The 23,103-nt window shown below is 49.7% G+C and overlaps 1 protein-coding gene across 2 annotated transcripts; it reads right to left on the bottom strand.

The window, feature by feature from the left end:
• Positions 1–14,869: 14,869 nt before the first annotated feature.
• On the bottom strand, positions 14,870–19,366 carry LOC100501751 (Remorin family protein). 2 transcript variants are annotated; one of them, XM_008649083.4, is made up of 6 exons: positions 19,009–19,366; positions 18,067–18,187; positions 17,589–17,960; positions 16,343–16,796; positions 16,055–16,136; positions 14,870–15,295 (listed from the first exon to the last, which is right to left on the bottom strand). In XM_008649083.4, exons 1-6 carry the CDS (start codon positions 19,048–19,050, stop codon positions 15,092–15,094), a joined length of 1,275 nt encoding a protein of 424 aa, XP_008647305.1. In that variant the 5' UTR covers positions 19,051–19,366; the 3' UTR covers positions 14,870–15,091.
• Positions 19,367–23,103: the final 3,737 nt, after the last annotated feature.

Raw genomic sequence — 23,103 nt, forward strand, 5'->3', positions numbered from 1 at the left:
GGCGACTTGGTGCTTCGACTGCGACAAGACGCCCGAGGGCGGCACAAGCTCACGCCTCCCTGGGAAGGGTCGCTCATCATCGCCAAGGCCCTGAAGCCCGGGACATACAAGCTGGCCAACAGTCAAGGCGAGGTCTACAACAACGCTTGGAACATCCAACAGCTACGTCGCTTCTACCCTTAAGATGCTTTGAAGTCGTTCGTACACCTCGTCCACACACAAAGTCTAACCATCAAGGAAGCGTCAGCCTTGCCTCGGCAAAGCCCGACCCTCCCTCGGGGGCTCGGAAGGTGGAAAGACGTGATGCATGATGGGAGCGCGAAGACATTGTTGCCTTTCGAGGGGGTCACCCTCCTTTTAAAGGCAACTCTCCCCACTTGCGTCCTCAGCCGTCGCGGACTGAGTCTTCTCCAACACGCTCCAAGGTCTTCCCCCCTACGACACGGGGGCTGGGTCCCACGCGTCATGCAAACTGGCCCAGGACAGAAGGAGCCAAAACCGCCGCGCGCGGCGCGCGCAACTGCCCAGCGGTTACGAGCATTCCTCCACTTTTGCCCAGACCAGCGGGTGAAAGGGCGGACTGCCATGCAGGCGGCATGCGACCGCATCGAGGGGGCGCACCCTTTCGACTTCGACGCGTCCAGCATGGAGGCCCAGGCCCACACGTCATGTAACCGGCGCGCCGGTTACTGCGTACAAGAAACTGCACCGCCACTTGCGCCACTATCGTGCCTCCTCGACTGTGGAACCAGTACTGCGACTCGAGGCAACCCTGCGCATGACCCAACAGTGCCAACCAGGCACATCGGTCACGGGTCAGTCAGCCACAGGAGAAGGCGCGACGGTCGATACGGGCAGAAATGGACCGGCAGTAATGACGGTGGCAGGCGGGCGGAAGCAGCCGTCAAGTCGTCAGCAAGCTCACGTCCCTTCCTGGGACAGTGAGAGAACCCTCTCCCACGGCGTGAAGACGACGCGCCCGTGTTCCGTTCCTCGAACGGCTCACGCACGCACAAAGGCTGCCCCATGAACCACTCGTCCCGTCGCATTAACTCTACGGCAGGACAGGCGGCACCTTTGGCAAGCGAAGCAGGCGACGCTTCGCTTCCGCCATAATGACCGCGTCAAAAAAAGGTGCGCCACGTCATTCGATTTCGTATCCTTTTCCTCTTTCTCTCTATTACAACAGGGACCGGGAAAGGGGATACCCCGAAAGGGATCCTTCTCCGCGAAGGAAGCGGGCCCCGAGCCCCACTACTGATCAGAGGTTCGAAGGCTGGCCCCTCGGAGGGTTCAACAGCCGCCTCAGAGCACTTGGGCTCCGCGCCCACTACTGGTCAGAGGTTCGAAGGCCGGCCCCTCGGAAGGGTTCAACGGCCGCCTCAGGCAACTCGGGCTCCGCGCCCACTACTGATCAGGGGTTCGTAGGCTGGCCCCCGAAGGGTTCGACAGCCGCCTCAGACGCAGAGCGAGGGATGACCCTAGGTACGTTCGATACATAACCGAGGCTCGGGCTACGCTCCCGAGGTACCCTAGGACATTTCCGAGACCAACGGGAACGATTTTGTAATGGAATCCCACCAGAGGGAGGCATCAAGCCCTCGGACCCCGTCAAAAGGGGACCGGGTCCGGCAAATCACCCGCAAGTACTTTTGGAGCGCGCCTCCGGGCCACTAGCCGACTGAGAGCACCTAGAGGGGGGGTGAATAGGTGATCCTGTATACTTCAAAACTTAAGCCACAAAACTTTGATTAAGCGTTAGCACAGTTAATGCCAAGTGGCTAAAGAGAAGATCTTGCACAATATGATAACCACAAGAAGTTCAACACAGAGAAGACACAGTGATTTATCCCGTGGTTCGGCCAAGTACAAAACTTGCCTACTCCACGTTGTGGCGTCCCAACGGACGAGAGTTGCACTCAACTCCTCTCAAGTGATCCAATGATCAACTTGAATACCACAGTGTTATGCTTTTCCTTTCAATTTCCCGTTTGCAAGGAATCTCCACAACTTGGAGTCTCTCGCCCTTACACTTGAGATTCACAAAGAAATACGGAGTAAGGGAGGGAAGCAACACACACAAATCCACAGCAAAATGCGCACACACACGGCCAAGAATCGAGCTCAAAGACTATCTCACAGTTCTCACAAGAACGGAGCTCGAATCACTTAGAATAACAAACGGATGCGCAAAGACTGAGTGTGGATGATCAAGAATGCTCAAAGGTTGCTTGGATGTCTCCTCCATGCGCCTAGGGGTCCCTTTTATAGCCCCAAGGCAGTTAGGAGCCGTTGAGAGCAAATCTGGAAGGCTGATCTTGCCTTCTGTCGTCGGGCGCACCGGACAGTCCGGTGCACACCGGACACTGTCCGGTGCCCGATTTCCTTCCTTAAACAGCGCAGTCGACCGTTGCTGATCTGGGAGCCGTTGGCGCACCGGACATGTCCGGTGCACACCGGACAGTCCGGTGCCCCCTTCCGACCGTTGGCTTGGCCACGTGTCGCGCGCAGAATCCGCGGCCGACCGTTGGCCCTAGTCGACCGTTGGCTCACCGGACAGTCCGGTGCACATCGGACAGTCCGGTGAATTTTAGCCGTACGCCGTCGGCGAATTCCCGAGAGCGGCCTGTTCGGCCGAGGCAGCCTGGCGCACCGGACACTGTCCGGTGCACCACCGGACAGTCCGGTGCCCCAGACCGAAACAGCCCCTTGGCTGTACACAGCCACCTTTTTCCTTTTCTTTTTCTTCCTGTTTCCAATACTTAGACAAGTATATTAGTACACAAAACCAATGTACTAAGACTTAGAAACATACCTTTGCTCTTGATTTGCACTTTGTTCATCCATTGCATAAATTCACATTTTAAGCACTTGAGTTGGCACTCAATCACCAAAATACTTAGAAATGGCCCAAGGGCACATTTCCCTTTCAATCTCCCCCTTTTTGGTGATTTATGCCAACACAACATAAAGCAACTAGAACAAGTGCAAAATCACTTCAAATAAAATTCAAATTGATTTTGACTCAATTTTGGCATATATGGATCATCCTTTGCCACCACTTGGTTTGTTTTTGGAAATCAAACTCAAATCTCTATCTCTATGTCAAACACACATATTGAGGCATAAAGAGAGTCATTCCGAAAGAGATTGATCAAAGATTTCAAAAACTCCCCCTATTTCCCATAATCAACATTTCTCCCCATACGAAGCCAACTTTTGACAAGAGAGACAATAAAAGAGTTTAACAAAACAAAAACTCTATTCTACTACTTTCAAAATCTCTCAAGTGGTAGCTGATCCATTTATCCATTTATCGCTTTGGCCTTTATTTTCTCCCCCTTTGGCATCAAGCACCAAAACGGGATCAATCTTGGCCCTTTAACCCCATTGCCTCACCAAAATCTTCAGTAAGAATACAAAGGCAATAAGAGTCTAAAGATGAACTTGGAATAAGTTACCCTCTCATCGGAGTGCAGTGGAAGTCTTTCATGATCCAAGTCCACCTTTTCCCTTTCAATTCTCCTTCGAGACTAAATCATCAAACTCAAGCACATGGTTAGTCTCGAAAGGGTCAAGTTGTAACACATCTCCCTCTAAACATGTGCATCACTTTGCAACGGACTTGTGAGGTCCAGGGAGTGTTTGTACAACTTGAGCACCACAATAAGCAACAAAATGCAGAATGAACCTGATCAAGGGCATAAACACATGTATGCTATAATTCAATCCAAGTTCCGCGAATCTAAGACATTTAGCTCACTACGCAACCTGCAAAAGGTCTTCTCATCTAGAGGCTTAGTGAAGATATCGGCTAGCTGGTTCTCGGTGCTAACATGAAACACTTCGATATCTCCCTTTTGCTGGTGGTCTCTCAAAAAGTGATGCCGGATGTCTATGTGCTTTGTGCGGCTGTGCTCAACAGGATTTTCCGCCATGCGGATAGCACTCTCATTGTCACATAGGAGTGGGACTTTGCTTAGATTGTAGCCAAAGTCCCGGAGGGTTTGCCTCATCCAAAGTAGTTGCGCGCAACACTGACCTGCGGCAACGTACTCGGCCTCAGCGGTGGATAGGGCAACGGAGGTTTGTTTCTTAGAGTTCCATGACACCAGGGACCTTCCTAAGAATTGGCACGTCCCCGATGTACTCTTCCTATCGACCTTACATCCAGCATAGTCGGAGTCTGAGTATCCAACTAAGTCAAAGGTAGACCCCTTTGGATACCAGAGCCCGAAGCAAGGCGTAGCAACCAAATATCTAAGAATTCGCTTTACCGCCACTAAGTGACACTCCTTAGGATCGGATTGAAATCTAGCACACATGCATACACTAAGCATAATATCCGGTCTACTTGCACATAAGTAAAGCAAAGAACCTATCATTGACCGGTATGCTTTTTGATCAACGGACTTACCTCTTTTGTTGAGGTCGGTGTGTCCGTCAGTCCCCATCGGAGTCTTTGCGGGCTTGGCGTCCTTCATCCCAAACCGCTTTAGCAGATCTTGCGTGTACTTCGTTTGGGAGATGAAGTTGTCGTCCTTGAGTTGCTTCACTTGGAACCCAAGGAAGTAGTTCAACTCGCCCATCATCGACATCTCGAATTTCTGCGTCATCACCCTGCTAAACTCTTCACAAGACTTTTGGTTAGTAGAACCAAATATTATGTCATCGACATAAATTTGGCACACAAACAAATCACCATCACATGTCTTAGTAAAAAGAGTTGGATCGGCTTTCCCAACCTTGAAAGCATTAGCAATTAGAAAGTCTCTAAGGCATTCATACCATGCTCTTGGGGCTTGCTTAAGTCCATAGAGCGCCTTAGAGAGCTTACACACGTGGTTGGGGTACCGTTCATCCTCGAAGCCAGGGGGTTGCTCCACGTACACCTCCTCCTTGATCGGCCCGTTGAGGAAAGCGCTCTTCACATCCATTTGGAACAGCCTGAAAGAATGGTGAGCGGCATATGCTAGCAGGATACGAATAGACTCTAGCCTAGCCACAGGAGCAAAAGTCTCCTCGAAATCCAAACCTGCGACTTGGGCATAACCTTTTGCCACAAGTCGAGCCTTGTTTCTCGTCACCACCCCGTGTTCGTCCTGTTTGTTGCGGAACACCCACTTGGTTCCCACAACATTTTGCTTTGGACGAGGCACCAGCGTCCAAACTTCATTTCGCTTGAAGTTGTTGAGTTCCTCCTGCATGGCCAATACCCAATCCGGATCTAGCAAGGCCTCCTCTACCCTGAAAGGCTCAATAGAAGAGACAAAGGAGTAATGCTCACAAAAATTAACTAATCGAGATCGAGTAGTTACTCCCTTGCTAATATCACCCAGAATTTGGTCGACGGGATGATCCCTTTGAATCATCGCTCGAACTTGGGTTGGAGGTGCCGGTTGCGCTTCTTCCTCCATCACTTGATCATCTTGTGCTCCCCCTTGATCAAGCGCCTCCACTTGAGGTACCTGTTCGTCATCTTCGGTTGGGGGATGCACCATAGTTGAGGAAGAAGGTTGATCTCGTTCATCTTGTTCCAGTGGCCGCACTTCTCCAATCGCCATGGTTCGTATAGCGGCCGTCGGAACATCTTCTTCATCTACATCATCACAATCAACAACTTGCTCTCTTGGAGAGCCATTAGTCTCATCAAATACAACGTCGCTAGAGACTTCAACCAAACCCGATGATTTGTTGAAGACTCTATACGCCTTTGTATTTGAGTCATAACCTAACAAAAACCCTTCTACAGCTTTGGGAGCAAACTTAGAATTTCTACCCTTCTTCACTAGAATGTAGCACTTGCTCCCAAATACACGAAAATAAGATACATTGGGTTTGTTACCGGTTAGAAGCTCATACGACGTCTTCTTGAGGAGGCGATGAAGGTAGACCCTGTTGATGGCGTGGCAAGCCGTGTTCACGGCTTCCGACCAAAAGTACTCGGGGGTCTTGAATTCTCCTAGCATCGTTCTCGCCATATCGATGAGCGTCCTGTTCTTCCTTTCTACCACACCATTTTGTTGTGGTGTGTAGGGAGCGGAGAACTCGTGCTTTATCCCTTCCTCCTCAAGGAACTCCTCCACTTGAAGGTTCTTGAACTCGGACCCGTTGTCGCTCCTTATCTTCTTCACCTTGAGCTCAAACTCATTTTGAGCTCTCCTGAGGAAGCGCTTGAGGGTCCCTTGGGTTTCAGACTTATCCTGCAAAAAGAACACCCAAGTGAAGCGGGAAAAGTCATCAACAATAACTAGACCATACTTACTCCCTCCTATGCTCAGATAGGCGACGGGTCCGAAGAGGTCCATATGCAGCAGCTCCAGGGGTCTTGAAGTAGTCATCACATTCTTGCTGTGATGTGTTCCTCCCACTTGTTTACCTGCTTGACAAGCTGCACAAGGTCTATCTTTTTCGAATTGCACGTTAGTCAAACCTATCACGTGTTCTCCCTTTAGAAGCTTGTGAAGGTTCTTCATTCCCACATGTGCTAAGCGGCGATGCCACAGCCAGCCCATGCTAGTCTTAGCTATTAAGCATGCATCTAGACCGGCCTCTTCTTTTGCAAAATCAACTAAATAAAGTTTGTCGTCTAATACACCCTTAAAAGCTAGTGAACCATCACTTCTTCTAAAGACAGACACATCTACATTTGTAAATAGACAGTTATATCCCATATGACATAATTGACTAACAGATAGCAAATTATATCCAAGACTCTCTACTAAAAATACATTAGAGATAGAATGCTCATTAGAAATTGCAATTTTACCTAACCCTTTCACCTTGCCTTGATTCCCATCACCGAATATAATTGAATCTTGGGAATCCTTATTTTTGACGTAGGAGGTGAACATCTTCTTCTCCCCCGTCATATGGTTTGTGCATCCGCTGTCGATAATCCAGCTTGAACCCCCGGATGCATAAACCTGCAAGGCAAATTTAGGCTTGGGACTTAGGTACCCAACTCTTGTTGGGTCCTACAAGGTTAGTGCAAATTTCCTTAGGGACCCAAATGCAAGTTTTGTCTCCCTTGCATTTTGCCCCTAACTTCCTAGCAACTATTTTCCTATCCGTTCTACAAATAGCAAAGGAAGCATTTAGTGCATGATAAATTGTAGAAGGTCCATTCATAACTTTTCTAGGAATATTAACAACATTTCTCCTAGGCATATTATGAACAACATTTCTCCTATCAACATTTCTATCATGCACATAGGAAGAACTAGAAGCAAACATGGCATGAGAATCAAAGGCATTATATGCATTACAACTCCTATCAGCATTTCTAGGTTGTCTTCTATCATAGTACATAAAGGCATGGTTCTTTTGCACACTACTAGCCATAGGGGCCTTCCCTTTCTCCTTGGCGGAGATGGGAGCCTTATGGCTTGTCAAGTTCTTGGCTTCCCTTTTGTAGCCAAGTCCATCCTTAATTGAGGGGTGTCTACCAATTGTGTAGGCATCCCTTGCAAATTTTAGTTTATCCAAATTACTCTTTCTAGTCTTAAGTTGGGCATTAAGACTAGCTACTTCATCATTTAATTTAGAAATGCACTCTAGGTGTTCACTACAAGCATCAACATTAAAGTCTTTACACCTAGTGCAAATCACAACATGTTCTACACAAGATGTTAATTTACTAGATTTTTCTAGCTTAGCATTTAAATCATCATTTATGCTCTTTAAGCTAGAAATTGTCTCATGGCAAGAAGATAATTCACAAGAAAGCATTTCATTTCTCTTAACTTCTAAAGCATGGGATTTTTGTGCTTCTACAAATTTGTCATGCTCTTCATATAAAAGGTCCTCTTGTTTTTCCAGTAATCTATTTTTGTCATTCAAGGCATCAATCAACTCATTAATCTTATCAATTTTAGATCTGTCTAAGCCCTTGAATAAGCATGAATAGTCTATGTCATCATCATCACTAGACTCATTATCACTAGAAGAAGCATAAGTGGAGTCTCGAGTACTCACCTTCTTCTCCCTTGCCATAAGGCATGTGTGACGCTCGTTGGGGAAGAGGGATGACTTGTTGAAGGCGGTGGCGGCGAGTCCTTCATTGTCGGAGTCGGAGGAGCAATCCGAATCCCACTCCTTTCCGATGTGTGCCTCGCCCTTGGCCTTCTTGTAATTCTTCTTCTTTTCCCTCTTGTTCCCCTGTTCCTGGTCACTATCGTTATCGGGGCAGTTAGCGATAAAATGACCAATCTTACCGCACTTGAAGCATGAGCGCTTCCCCTTTGTCTTGGTCTTGCTTGGCTGCCCCTTGTGACCTTTTAGCACCGTCTTGAAGCGTTTGATGATGAGAGCCATCTCTTCATCATTAAGTCCGGCCGCCTCAATTTGTGCCACCTTGCTAGGTAGCGCCTCCTTGCTTCTTGTTGCCTTGAGAGCAAGGGGTTGATGCTCGTTGATCGGTCCATTCAAGGCGTCGTCCACGTATCTTGCCTCCTTGATCATCATCCGCCCGCTTACGAATTTTCCGAGTACCTCCTCGGGCGTCATCTTCGTGTACCTGGGATTCTCACGAATATTGTTCACGAGATGAGGATCAAGAACGGTGAATGACCTTAGCATTAGGCGGACGACGTCGTGATCCGTCCATCGCGTGCTTCCGTAGCTCCTTATTTTGTTGATAAGGGTCTTGAGCCGGTTGTATGTTTGGGTTGGCTCCTCGCCCCTTATCATTGCAAACCTTCCAAGCTCGCCCTCCACCAACTCCATTTTGGTGAGCATGGTGATGTCGTTCCCCTCGTGAGAAATCTTGAGGGTGTCCCATATCTGCTTGGCATTGTCCAAGCCGCTCACTTTATTGTACTCGTCCCTGCACAAAGAGGCTAGCAACACAGTAGTAGCTTGTGCATTTTTATGAATTTGTTCATTAATAAACATAGGGCTATCCGAGCTATCAAATTTCATTCCATTCTCTACGATCTCCCATATGCTTGGATGGAGAGAGAATAAATGACTACGCATTTTGTGACTCCAAAATCCGTAGTCCTCCCCATCAAAGTGTGGAGGTTTGCCGAGAGGAATGGAAAGCAAATGTGAATTCGAACTATGTGGAATACGAGAATAATCAAATGAAAAGTTTGAATTGACCGTCTTCCTGTAGTCGTTGTCATCGTCCTTTTGGGAAGAGGAAGATTCGTCGCTGTCGTAGTAGACAATCTCCTTGATGCGCCTTGTCTTCTTCTTCTTCCCATCTTTCCGTCTATGACCCGAGCCCGAGTCGTTTGACTTGTCATCCTTTGGCTCGTTGACGAAGGACTCCTTCTCCTTGTCGTTGATCACGATTCCCTTCCCCTTAGGATCCATCTCTTCGGGCGGTTAGTCCCTTTCTTGAAGAGAACGGCTCTGATACCAATTGAGAGCACCTAGAGGGGGGGTGAATAGGTGATCCTGTATACTTCAAAACTTAAGCCACAAAACTTTGATTAAGCGTTAGCACAGTTAATGCCAAGTGGCTAAAGAGAAGATCTTGCACAATATGATAACCACAAGAAGTTCAACACAGAGAAGACACAGTGATTTATCCCGTGGTTCGGCCAAGTACAAAACTTGCCTACTCCACGTTGTGGCGTCCCAACGGACGAGAGTTGCACTCAACTCCTCTCAAGTGATCCAATGATCAACTTGAATACCACAGTGTTATGCTTTTCCTTTCAATTTCCCGTTTGCAAGGAATCTCCACAACTTGGAGTCTCTCGCCCTTACACTTGAGATTCACAAAGAAATACGGAGTAAGGGAGGGAAGCAACACACACAAATCCACAGCAAAATGCGCACACACACGGCCAAGAATCGAGCTCAAAGACTATCTCACAGTTCTCACAAGAACGGAGCTCGAATCACTTAGAATAACAAACGGATGCGCAAAGACTGAGTGTGGATGATCAAGAATGCTCAAAGGTTGCTTGGATGTCTCCTCCATGCGCCTAGGGGTCCCTTTTATAGCCCCAAGGCAGTTAGGAGCCGTTGAGAGCAAATCTGGAAGGCTGATCTTGCCTTCTGTCGTCGGGCGCACCGGACAGTCCGGTGCACACCGGACACTGTCCGGTGCCCGATTTCCTTCCTTAAACAGCGCAGTCGACCGTTGCTGATCTGGGAGCCGTTGGCGCACCGGACATGTCCGGTGCACACCGGACAGTCCGGTGCCCCCTTCCGACCGTTGGCTTGGCCACGTGTCGCGCGCAGAATCCGCGGCCGACCGTTGGCCCTAGTCGACCGTTGGCTCACCGGACAGTCCGGTGCACACCGGACAGTCCGGTGAATTTTAGCCGTACGCCGTCGGCGAATTCCCGAGAGCGGCCTGTTCGGCCGAGGCAGCCTGGCGCACCGGACACTGTCCGGTGCCCCAGACCGAAACAGCCCCTTGGCTGTACACAGCCACCTTTTTCCTTTTCTTTTTCTTCCTGTTTCCAATACTTAGACAAGTATATTAGTACACAAAACCAATGTACTAAGACTTAGAAACATACCTTTGCTCTTGATTTGCACTTTGTTCATCCATTGCATAAATTCACATTTTAAGCACTTGAGTTGGCACTCAATCACCAAAATACTTAGAAATGGCCCAAGGGCACATTTCCCTTTCACCGACCCATAACAAATGGGGCACAGGCGTCCACTCGGATTACCCGTTAGCAACTCACTGGAGACACCATGTTCGGCGCCTTCCAAGGGCAACATGGCGCTTTCCCCCCTCCTCCTTGCGGAAAGGCGACGCAGGGGCGTATGTAAAAAAGTCGAGTCTGTCCTTGACCGTCCTCTCGCCCTGTGCGGAGGCTCGGGGGCTGCTCTCGCAAACCCGGCTCCGGCCAAATCGTTGACAACGTCAACATACCAGCCCGAGAACTTGGGACTCGACTGTGCACCCGGGCTACGGCCAGTTCGCATGAGGGAACAACCAGACCGGCCGAAGCATCACGAAACACATTAAGACCTCGAAGGAGTCAAACCACTCCTCCGAGGCCTCGGGGGCTACACCCGGCGGGTGCGCTCGCGCGCACCCACCGGAACGAAACGCAACCGAGAAAAGCCGGTCCCCTTGCAAAAAAAGTGCGACAAAAGCCTCCAAGCGAGTATTAACACTCCCTTCGAGGCTCGGGGGCTACTGTCGGGGACCATAATTAGGGGTACCCCCAAGACTCCTAATCTCAGCTGGTAACCCCCATCAGCACAAAGCTGCAAAGGCCTGATGAGTGCGATTAAGTCAAGGCTCGGTCCACTCAAGGGACACGATCTCGCCTCGCCCGAGCCCAGCCTCGGGCAAGGGCAGCCGACCCCGGAGGATTCACGTCTCGCCCAAGGACCCCCTCAAGCGACGGACACACCTTCGGCTCGGCCGAGGCCCAGTCTTCGCCAAGAAGCAACCTTGGCCAGATCGCCACGCCAACCGACCGTATCGCAGGAGCATTTAATGCAAAGGTGGCCTGACACCTCATCCTGACGCACGCCCTACAGTCGACAGAGCCGAAGTGACCGCAGTCACTTCGACGCTCCACTGACCAGCCTGACAAGAAGACAGCGCCACCCGCGTCGCTCCGACTGCTGTGCCACTCGACAGAGTGAGGCTGACAGCGGCCAAGTCCGGCCTCGGGCGCCATAGGAAACTCTGCCTCGCCCGACCCCAGGGCTCGAACTTGGGCTCGGCCCCGGAAGACGACGAACTCCGCCTCGCCCGACCCCAGGGCTCGAACTCGGCCTCGGCTCCGAAAGACGACGAACTCCGCCTCGCCTGACCCCAGGGCTCGGACTCGGGCTCGGCCCCGGAAGACGACGAACTCCGCCTCGCCCGACCCTAGGGCTCGGACTCGGGCTCGGCCCCAGAAGACGACGAACTCCGCCTCGCCCGACCCCAGGGCTCGGACTCGGGCTCGGCCCCGAAAGACGATGAACTCCGCCTCGCCCGACCCCAGGGCTTGGACTCGGGCTCGGCCCCGAAAGACGACGAACTCCACCTTGACCGACCCCAGGGCTCGGACTCAGCCTTGGCCTCGGACGACGGTTTCCGCCTCGCCCGACCCGAGGTTCGGACTCGAACTCGACCTCGGAAGACAGACTCGACCTCGACCTCGGAGGAGCCTCCGTCTCGCCCGACCCAGGGCTCGGACCGACCACGTCACAGGGGGGGCATCATTACCCTACCCCTAGCTAGCTCAGGCTACGGGGAACAAGACCGGTGTCCCATCTGGCTCGCCCCGGTAAACAAGTAATGATGGCGCTCCACGTGCTCCATGACGACGGCGGCTCTCAGCCCCTTACGGAAGCAAGGAGACGTTAGCAAAGACTCGACAGCCCCGACAGCTGTCCTTCCGCAAGGCTTTAGCGCTCCTCCGACGGCCACGACATCACATGAACAGGGTGCCAAAACCTCTCCGGCTGCCACGACGACATGTACTTACGGCGCTAGCTCCTCTCTGCTAGACACGTTAGCACACTGCTACACCCCCCATTGTACACCTGGACCCTCTCCTTACGCCTATAAAAGGAAGGTCCAGGGCTCTCTTACGAGAAGGTTGGCCGCGCGGGGGAACGGGACGGCACGCACAGGCCTCTCGCTCTCTCCCACGCGGACGCTTGTAACCCCCTACTGCAAGCGCACCCGACCTGGGCACAGGACAACACGAAGGCCGCTGGTTTCCCCTTTACGCCTGTCTCCCTCTCTTCTGCCCCCCTTCGTGCTCCGTCTCGTGCCGACCCATCTGGGCTGGGACACGCGGCGACAATTTACTCGTCGGTCCAGAGACCCCCCGGGGTCGAAACGCCAACAAGTTTCTTCTTCAAATCCATTGTCGATGGCTTGAAAAGGTAACTTAGTTATGCTTGACTACACTGATCCCTGGAGGGTTCAATTTAATTGGGATTTACTTTTAGTAGTATGTTGCTAAAATTTTATGATAAATGGAGAACCTTTATAAATAAACTATGTAAAAGGGAATTGCATACCTCATGATACTCAGACTCAAATTTAGACAACTCAGAACATTTTGCATCAACCACTCTAATTACTTACTTTCCCTCTTCTAATACTCGACATTTTAAAGAGTTAGATCCTTCATTCCCTCGCTCTCTGTTTGATCATACTGTTAGCAGCCTTTCCACTGTCATAATTAGGCATCGAGTGCTCAGGAAACTGAAATGCTCCTCGACACTGAGCCACCTTACCTTCATCTTTAGGGAAGAAGTGCTATAAAATCAGAAACAAACCATCATCGATGGTCATCTTATGATCTCAGCATCTTACCTACCCTAACCACTGATGTCGGACGTGGCGCGTGCGCTGGCTGTGTGCAGGAGGCATATGGCAAGGGAGATGCATGAGCATGGGGGACTGGTGTTACTCAATTGTAGCCTATCTAACATACCCCTTTATATGCTCTCTCTCTTTGTTCTATGCCACAAAGATGGTCATTAAGAAAATAGAGTTATTTAGGAAAAGACTCCTTTGGAATGGTGGAGGAGAATCTAAGAAGTATCACCTGGTGAATTGGGACACTGTTTGTGCTCCTAAGATCCATGGGGGCCTTGGAGTGCTGAATTTGAGGCTAATGAACATTAGCCTGCTTACTAAATGGTTCTTGAATTTAGAAAGTCGGAATGGTCTTTAGCAGAAGATTGTAAGAGCTAAATATGTGAAAGATAAGCCCCTTATCTTGGTAAAAAAACATGGGGATTCACAGTTCTGGAGAGGTGTGCTTGAAACAAAAGAGATTTTTTACAAGTATTGTCAGAAGAAAATTGGCAATGGTCTTAAAACCAGCTTCCGGCATGATAAATGGTGTGGGGATTTTTCACTATCATAGAAATTTAGCAGGCCTTTTGACTTGTCTATGCACAAAGACATCTCTATTAGTTCAGGTCTGGTGTCCAACTTTAGCTCTTTAACTTTTAGAAGAAGATTGGGCGGTTTTATTAAAAAAGAAAAAAAATGATTATTGTCGGTTGTGGTGCAGTTTTGTGGGCTTTGTGGAGAGCCAGAAATGAAATTTGTTTTACCGATAAATCTTCCATTGACCTCGCTAATGTTATATTCCTTTGTTGTTTTTTGATGGTATCCTAGTGCATGATCCAGACATAGACGCAAAAAAAGATGCCAGAGGTAGGAAGCCACCTCATCAGAAGAATGGTTAAAGGTATTTTCTGTCAGGCCTTTGGATGGGCGTTCGTGGACAGACGGATCAAGATGGCTTGAAAAAGGTTGAAGATTGTGGAATCGGTCCTCTCTTAAGTCGGGTTCCTGGTAGTGTCTCTTTTGCTTTGATCATGTCGTTTTAGGTTCCGTTCGTTAGAGGGTTTGTTTAGCCCTCTTTCTGTTGATGATGAGACCCATGTTATGTAATATTCTGTTCATGCGTAGAGACCTATTCAGATACCATATGATTGGTTGGGTAGGCGAGTGTGGCCTGGCTCGTGTGAGCTAGGCCTATGGAAGCGGGATGGTCAGTGCGTATGTGCGCATGCAGCCGAGGAGATGTTTTTAGCCTGTGTGCTGCAGCTACGGGTGCAATCCAGGTTGCATACGCAGACTACTAAACAGGAGCCGACGCTTAGTCAACGTACGAGGAGAGGCTGGATAGACACGCACATGCAACCAATCACGCGGATAAGTTCTTTGAATAGGAGCGCTGGAGTTGGGGCCTCTCATTATGTTAGCTTTTGGTCAGAAACTCCTGATTCTGGTATGATGTAAGTCGTCTGCAACTGGTTTCCTATTTCATAATGAAATGGGGGATCCTCCTTTCTGAAGAAAAAAAAGAACCAGAAGGTTTTCCTCCTGTTCATGGGAAGGAACGACAGGAGCCGTTGGGATTTGCCTGCGATCCAATTCCTAGGCCGAGCTGACGATCCGAGCCCATCTCCAAAAATCCTCTACGGGCCTTATCTACCGTCCACAGCCCAACCGGCCTAACAGCCCATATTAATCGCGAGGTACCAAAAAACTGGACACCATTAGACCAAGGCACTACACAAGTCGTACAGTGAGCAAATTTTTCTACCATGGCCGGAGATCACAGTCTCACGGGTCATGCTATGTTACAGTCGGGTGACGTGCTGTGCTGGTCATGCAGTGAAGGAATCAGAGTCACAGGCACCAGCACCAGCATGAGAAAGAGGAAGGCGTGTGCCCGGTTTCTCGGATCTGAGCCGCCTGCTCCTCCGTTCTCGCGGCTTCCTGGTCCCGCCTCGCCTCCGCGGCCTCCCTCTTCGCCTCCGCTCGGTGGCTCACCGCTGCCAGTTTGCTGGCGAGCCTGTCTTGCTCGCGCGCCCGTTTCCGCTCGATCTTGGCCTGCGATCAGAGAGGGAGCTTCTGTCAGATTCTCCAGGTTGAGCTTCTCTTAAATTGTCTCTGAATACATGCATCGAATTCATGAGCTTTTCTTTTTCCTCTCCGCAAACGAGCTAGCCTCACGTGTTTCGTGAAGAGGGGAGTAGAAAAAGGAACCAGTTAGTGCAGCACATTGGCACCATCATCAGTGTTGTAACGGACGATCCGGATCAACCCTGAGGACGGCCAAAGTTTGCGACCGAAAGGCAGGCAAACTAAAAGGGTCACATGACTGAAACAGAAGGTGACCCACCTAGCAGAATGAACTCATGAGCTAAAAAAAGGTTAATTGTTGCATGTGCCCAGCAGAAAACGGTGGACGTATTATGATTTGAAACCGTCAAAACTTTGTACAATTTGGCTAACAGTTAGCCGAATTATACACACGTTTAGCATGTAAAAGTTACATCAATTAGCATGTAAAAGTTACATCAATAGATTTGTGTCTCACAATTATTTTATACAACAAATGATTTTGCAGCAACTAATGATACATTGCAAGAGGAACCGATGCCAAAATATACTTTCGACCTTTTCATTTCTAGGCATTATAAAAGAAATGGAGGGAGTTCTTCAGATTCCTAGTTTAATCCTACATCAGGATAGTCAGATGTTGCTTGGAGTGCCGGTGCTTTCTTTAGGTTTAATAATTACTTAAAACAGAAAACTGCGTGCATACAGGCTTCAAGTCAAAAGTATCTCAGAAAATGGAGGTTTTACCTCTATCCTTTTCATTTCAGCTTCAATTTTCGCTTTCTGGAGATTTTCCCAAGCTTGGATCTTTGCCTCCTCCCTATGAAACCTGCATAATGTTTAAGGTCAAAGAAACAATAAATCTGCAACCTCCTGTTTCGCCTAGCTTCCGTACGTTCTGCAGTTCTTTACCACAGAGCCCAGATGATCCTAAACCTAGTTTCTGTATATTATTGCAGTGCAAAGCATTAAATATTATGTGTGTCTTTAAATGTTATTCTCAAGATGAACAGACCAAAATAGGATCAACTATACCTTGCAAGATACTTTGCCTTCTCTGCCTCCTGCCAATCTGCCGCTCGATTCTCCCTGTTGACATCAACAGCATTATCGGCTGCAGTATCCGTAGAACGTGCAGCAGCTTTCTCCTCCTTGCTTGCCCATGCAGCTATAGTAGTCTTGCCTAACCTTTCGCCAAGATCCATAATTTCCTGTCTTGTACTTATATGGACCTCCTCTTCAGACATCGCCATCTTGTTAGAATCTATATTGCTCACACTGAATTCTGTGGTGCGTTGAGGAGTTGGTGTCCGAGAGGAGGTTGGACTGGATGCAATCATAGGAGTCGCGGTCCGAGAAGGCTCCTGGCTGGCAATTGGAGTCATCTCGGTCCCCATGTCTCTCATAGAGACAGACCTAACTGCAGGAGCTGGTCCATCAACTATTGAAGCATCGTGTGCAAGTTTAAGCAAATCAGGATGGGCAAGACCTGGAAATAGGAACACACTGATGATAATTTATTCTATAAATATCTGCTAGGTTCCAAATGCAAGCAGCTCGCATATAACAAGACAATGACACAGTATGCCTGAAATATGTCCTGATCTGAATGTGCATTTATCCTGCTAGTTATTTTCCAAAAGAAAATACATAAGTAAAACATTTAGGGCCTGTTCGTTTCGCATGGAATGAAGGAGTGAAATAAATCTGGCTTGGATTCCTTCAATAATTACTACAAGTTTTAGAGATTTGGAATTAATCCTGGTCTGTTCCAGCAGAAACGAACGAGCCCTTAGTTGGTGGGCAGATTTAGCTATATTAGACTGTCATCTTCATGTGTTTTATATAATTTTAAGGGGTGTTAAATGAAATACATGTTACTTTTTAAGGGCATGAGAAGCTGCCATGATGAAAAGAACAGCTGAAGGCAAACTTCTCTCATTCTCTGCACGGGCAACTCATGATGTTGAACTTTACCTGTCCCCAATTCACCCCGCTCCAATATTTCAAACTTGCAACCAAATGTTCTGAACAATCCTTAACTGTTAACTCTTCACGCTACATTATAAAGTATGACTAAATTATAGTTAGGACTCCAAAGTTCAGTTCAGACACACAAAACTGAATGGAGTTGATATCCAATGGCATTAATCAGAAATAAACCCTTGCAAGTACAATATTTGTCACTACATTATAATGTATTGAACATTTGAACTAGTCTACATGTTGTGAAAACAATAAAGAATAAAGAAATCGATAGCATGGCAAAGTTCATGCTTACCATCTGAATTCTTAACCAATGGTCCAGCGATAGTAGGCACATCCGTGACCACCTTAGCAACGGCTGGCTGGCGGGCTCCATGTTCAGGAAATGCCAATGCGGACTTCTTTGGCATAGTTCCAGCGGTAGGCCCGGCACGGCCAGTACGGTTGGACGTGGGGCTGGAAATCCACTTCTCGGCGTCGTCCCACTTGGACGGCGTTGGGCGAGAGAAGGGCGGCAGCAAAGCGGCCACCGCGGCCGACCTCTTCACCGTGGGCGGCCCCGACGAGCTGCTCTCCGAGTCGAAGCTGTCGTCGTCCGGGGCCCGGTTCCTTGACCTGTGGCCGCTGTTGCTCGACATCTCGGTGGAGGTGGAGCATTCCAAGCTCCCTGTCGACACATTCGGTATTCAGTATCCGAGAGCTCGTGCTCAGCAGATGGTCAATGGACGAGTCATGTATGAACAGCTCGATGATTGGTCAGGCGGCGGACTTACTCCGGTCGTCGAGCTCGCCGGAGTCGTTGGCCTCCGGCGACGTGTCCTCGCCGCTGTTGCGCTGGTGTTTCTCTAGCCCGCGAAGCATCGCTCGCAGCTTAGCTGGGGAGAATCCGCCGGACTGGGACAGAAGAACAGGGTGGAAGGAAGGACAGAAGAAACGTTTTCAGTGACGCCGCGAGAGAAAGGGTGGAAAATATGGCGGGGGCAGAATCGAAACGGTGCACAGAAGGCGAATCCAACCGAGAAACTACTGAATTCGAACCGAAGAAAAGCTGAAACAACGGGCGGAAGCGACAAGAAGATCTCATTCTCAGCTCTTTTTAGTGAAACGTGCACTGCAACGCTCGACCCGTCCCAATCCCATCCTTACAGCCGCATGCGAGTGAAAGCTACGGCACGGAAGAGAGAGCACCACAAAATTTTAACAGGAACAGTGGCGAGTAACATCAGACGCATGAGAGAGCCGCAGCAGCTTTTCGGCGAAATGCGCGTCAAATTTAGCCGCACAAGCACCAAGGCTCTAGGCTCCAGCCGAATTCAATAGAGAGCAGAAGGATGGGGAAGAAAGAGAGAGGGGGAAAGGAAACCCTGCAAGAAAGAAAACCAACCTGTCCGACCAAACTGAACCATCATCGAGTTCAGCGACGATAGGCGCGCGCGCGCGCGCCTCCGTTCCTAGGCCGACAACCTAATAACCATTAAAAAGCCACCTCGCGAATAGCACACGCACTACGAACCTTTGGCCCAAGAAAACGACGGACCCAAGACGGCGCGAGAGCAGAAGCAAATCGGACGCCCAAGACGAGCAAGCACCCGGCGGCAGGGCGGCAGGGGGGGAGGAGAGCGCCCAAGCGAAGACAAGATCCAGGAACGGAGCACCCGGGGAGCGAATTCAGGGGGGGGGGGGGGGGGGGGGGGGATCGCGGCGAGGCGAGGCACCTGACGGCGCGGGAGCGGCTCGTGGATGCGCTCGTACTCCATTCGTGGCGGCGAGGCCCCGGTGGTGGCGCGGGAGGCCGGACGACGAGGAGGCGGAGGCCGTGCGAGGCAACAGGGAGGCTTAAGAAGTGGAGATTGGCCGATTTGGGGGGTGGGCCGTGGACTTGCGATCTTTGCATTTACCGACGGGTGTGTGGGTCTTGTAGTTGTAGATTTGTGGCGGTGGGATTTGTTAATTAATTTAATGCGATTTAGCGGCGGCGGCAGATTGCGCGCTAGCGACCGAGCGAGACGCAAGAATTCTGCGTCTGTTGCTGCGTGTTATAGATGAAGTATGGACCTGCTCCTCCGGTTCTTCAGTTTTTTTTTTTTTGCTTCATCCACACATTTTCTGGTCTGGGCAGCGCAATCCCATCTCGAGCCGTTCACCTTTTGCCACCGCGACAAGCAAGCTGTGCGCCGCGGTCTGCACGCAGCCGCAGTACTGTCCAGCTGAAAATTGAATTCTGAACACAGAAGACCTCCTGAATCGGCGAGGCGAATCCCGCTGCGGCCGCCGGAAGCGCGCAGCGGCAGCGTGCCTCCTCCTCCTCTCGCCTCTAGTCCTCCGCCACCATCTTCCTGCTGCAGTGCCGTTGCAGACTGCGGAGTGCGAATCCAAGAGAGAATCCTCTCTTTTTTTTTTCTTCTCGCGAAACTTTACTGGACCGTAGTTTTTTACTGTGAGACAAAAGGAAATATTAAAAAAAAGAACAGCACGAGCTGCGAATTCAGGCAGACGCCAAGGCAGGGGCCGGCGAGACGTGACGGGGAGGGGAGGGGCAAAAGGCAAGCCACGAGGGAGTGTGCAGAACAGAAGGGCCCACTAGGAGCAGTGACACACAGAGACACATGGATGGGTGACTACTCATATGCTTACATGACATATGGCATGCATAAATAAAACTGACCGATTCATCACGGCCGTTTTGGTTTCGAGCTGGGTGGGCCGTCCGGCCGTAGGCGGGTTCCCGTTCCATTGTTGTCCTCGTTTGTTCCTTTTTTCTTTTAACTTTTTCGATCTGGTCCAGCGTCATGTAGTACCCTGCAGGAAAACATCCGGTCACTCATATCATACTGCGGCCAGCTCGTGACCCTCCATAGATTTCGATCGTCCCTTCGTTCATGCCATAACAGCTGCTAACCCTCCCTAGATTTCGCGTCGCAGCCTGCCTTGTGTCTTGTCCCCGTGTCGACCCTCAAGTGCGTCACGTACCACCAAGGCAACAAACCTATATACTGCACAAGTATAGGTAGCCATGCAATTCAATAACCGGTACCCCGGCCCGAGGCCCAGTTTTTTTGCCCTCACCCGGATGGCATTATGCTCGGGCCAGCATAGCAGGTCGTGCCTAGGCTGACATCTAGGACCACGACGGACACGGTCCGCGCTGACTCAGCTCCCCCTAGAGCGTTTGTATAACACGGCACGTACGACCATTCCCCACTCCTCAACTCTGATGCCCCTAACCCTAAATCGGCACCTCCCTTTTTCATCTCTCTATCTCTCTCTTCCCCGCCGGTGAATCGGTGATTATGTGAGTTCGTTGACGTGTGTCCCTCCTCCGCCGGTTACCGCTCTTGCTAATCAAGTGTCATCTTCTCTGGTGGTTCTTGTTTCTTGTTCTTGGTGTGCTCGTCGTCTTCTCCAGCACCGGGTAAAATCTTAGCCCTACTCCCTAACCCTAAGTCTCTTGTCCTTGTAGTTTGATGTTGTTTTCCATTGTTTCGTTTGCTTAGGTCGATAGCCGATGCATCGTCTTCTAGCTATGGCCTAGGGCGTGATAGGTGACCACCCATGCCGTCGAGGAATGGGTCTGGAGAGGACGTCGTGGCTGAAGATGACGACGTTCTTCTTCCTCGTCTAGCACCCGAGGGCGAGAACGACGACGACCTCAGAGATGACGTTGCTGGCTTGTTCGGTATTGATCTCGACGACGCTCCTATGTCGACTCCTGTCGATCTTGACGGCGACGGTGGAGAAGGGACCTGGGGCTTTGCTTCTTGATTTTGTAACCTGTTGGTTGTTGCTTCTTGCTTCTGCTTTTGCATATGTAACCGGGCATGGAGAGTTGGAGACTTGGAGTGATGTGCTGAAGTATTTTATGTTGTAACTTTGAACAATATTATGATTATAACTTATAAAAGGATTAAGAGTTGTGATGCACTCTTTTTTTCTTTCTGTGTTTTCTCACAATGATGAGTTTTACCCAAGAAAGTTTTTTAATGAGGTAGTATTCACACAACTCTTAAACTTGAGAGCACCTAGAGGGGGGTGAATAGGTGATCCTGTGAAACTTAAACTTATAGCCACAAAAACTTGTTAAGTGTTAGCGCAATAATCGCCAAGTGGCTAGAGAGAAGGTCTTGCACAATACGATAATCACAAAGAATTCAACACAGAAAAGACACAGTGATTTATCCCGTGGTTCGGCCAAGTACAAAACTTGCCTACTCCACGTTGTGGCGTCCCAACGGACGAGAGTTGCACTCAACTCCTCTCAAGTGATCCAATGATCAACTTGAATACCACAGTGTTATGCTTTTCTTTTCTTCTCCCGTTCGCGAGGAATCTCCACAACTTGGAGCCTCTCGCCCTTACACTTTTGATGTTCACAAAGAATCACGGAGTAAGGAAGGGAAGCAACACACACAAATCCACAGCAAAATGCGCACACACACGGCCAAGAATCGAGCTCAAAAGACTATCTCAAAGTTCTCACTAGAACGGGGCTCGAATCACTGAGAATGACAAACGAATGCGCAAAGACTGAGTGTGGATGATCAAGAATGCTCTAAGGTTGCTTGGTGTGCTCCTCCATGCGCCTAGGGGTCCCTTTTATAGCCCCAAGGCAGCTAGGAGCCGTTGAGAGCAATTCTGGAAGGCTGATCTTGCCTTCTGTCATCGGGCGCACCGGACAGTCCGGTGCACACCGGACACTGTCCGGTGCCCGATCTCCTTCCTAAAATGGTGCAGCCGACCGTTGCAGATCTGGGAGCCGTTGGCTAGGCCTGGGCAAAAAGAACCGGAACCGAGGAACCGAACCGAAATAACCGAGAACCGCAACCGAACTAACCGAACCGAAGGAACCGTTATGAATTTCGGTTCTAGTTTTTTGAGAACCGAAATAAATGAGATATTTTCGGTTCTGCACTCCAAAGAACCGAAAGAACCGAAAAACCCAAAAGTATTAGATTCAATTTGTTACATGTGTTTGTAACTTCGGATGTTGTGTTATCGACTTATGTTGAACCTCTAATCATCCATGTATTATCTATGAAATTATAGTCATTGTGCACTTGTCGTTGTTTGTGGGGAGATGTTGCTGAAATTTCTCACAAAAGTTGTCGTTATTCATAATTTTAGAGTGGCTGTTACAGTTCGGTTAGAACCGAGGAACCGAACCGAAGAACCGAGAACCGAACTAGTCGGTTCTGATTTCTTTATCTTGCTATTTCGGTTCTAGTTTTTGGAGAACCGAATTTCTACAAGAACCGAGGAACCGAACCGAACCGAACCAAAGAACCGAATGCCCAGGCCTACCGTTGGCGCACCGGACAGTCCGGTGCCCCCTTCCGACCGTGGGCCCGGCCACGTGTCGCGCACAGATTCCGCGGCCGACCGTTGGCTCACCGGACAGTCCGGTGCCCCCTTCCGACCGTGGGCCCGGCCACGTGTCGCGCACAGATTCCGCGGCCGACCGTTGGCTCACCGGACAGTCCGGTGCACACCGGACAGTCCGGTGAATTTTAGCCGTACGTCGTCGGCGAATTCCCAAGAGCGGCCAGTTCGCTCGAGCCAGCCTGGCGCACCGGACACTGTCCGGTGCACCACCGGACAGTCCGGTGCCCCAGACCGAAACAGCCTCTTGGCTGTACACAGCCAACTCTTCTCTTTTCTTCTTCTTTCTGTTTCTGATACTTAGACAAGTATATTAGTACACAAAACCAATGTACTAAGACTTAGAAACATACCTTTACTCTTGATTTGCACTTTGTTCATCCATGGGCATAGATTCACATTTAAGCACTTGTGTTGGCACTTAATCACCAAAA

This window comes from Zea mays, chromosome 1 (assembly GCF_902167145.1).
Source record: "Zea mays cultivar B73 chromosome 1, Zm-B73-REFERENCE-NAM-5.0, whole genome shotgun sequence".
In the NCBI taxonomy this organism is placed as follows: Eukaryota; Viridiplantae; Streptophyta; class Magnoliopsida; order Poales; family Poaceae; genus Zea; species Zea mays.

Coding starts and splice junctions, on each gene's coding strand:
- LOC100501751 (XM_008649083.4), bottom strand. CDS start 19,050: ATGGAGTACGAGCGCATCCACGAGCCGCTCCCGCGCCGTCAG. Junction 16,137..16,342: donor AAGGCAAAGTATCTTGCAAG/GTATAGTTGATC, acceptor AACATTATGCAG/GTTTCATAGGGAGGAGGCAA. Junction 15,296..16,054: donor CTGAAATGAAAAGGATAGAG/GTAAAACCTCCA, acceptor CTCTGATCGCAG/GCCAAGATCGAGCGGAAACG.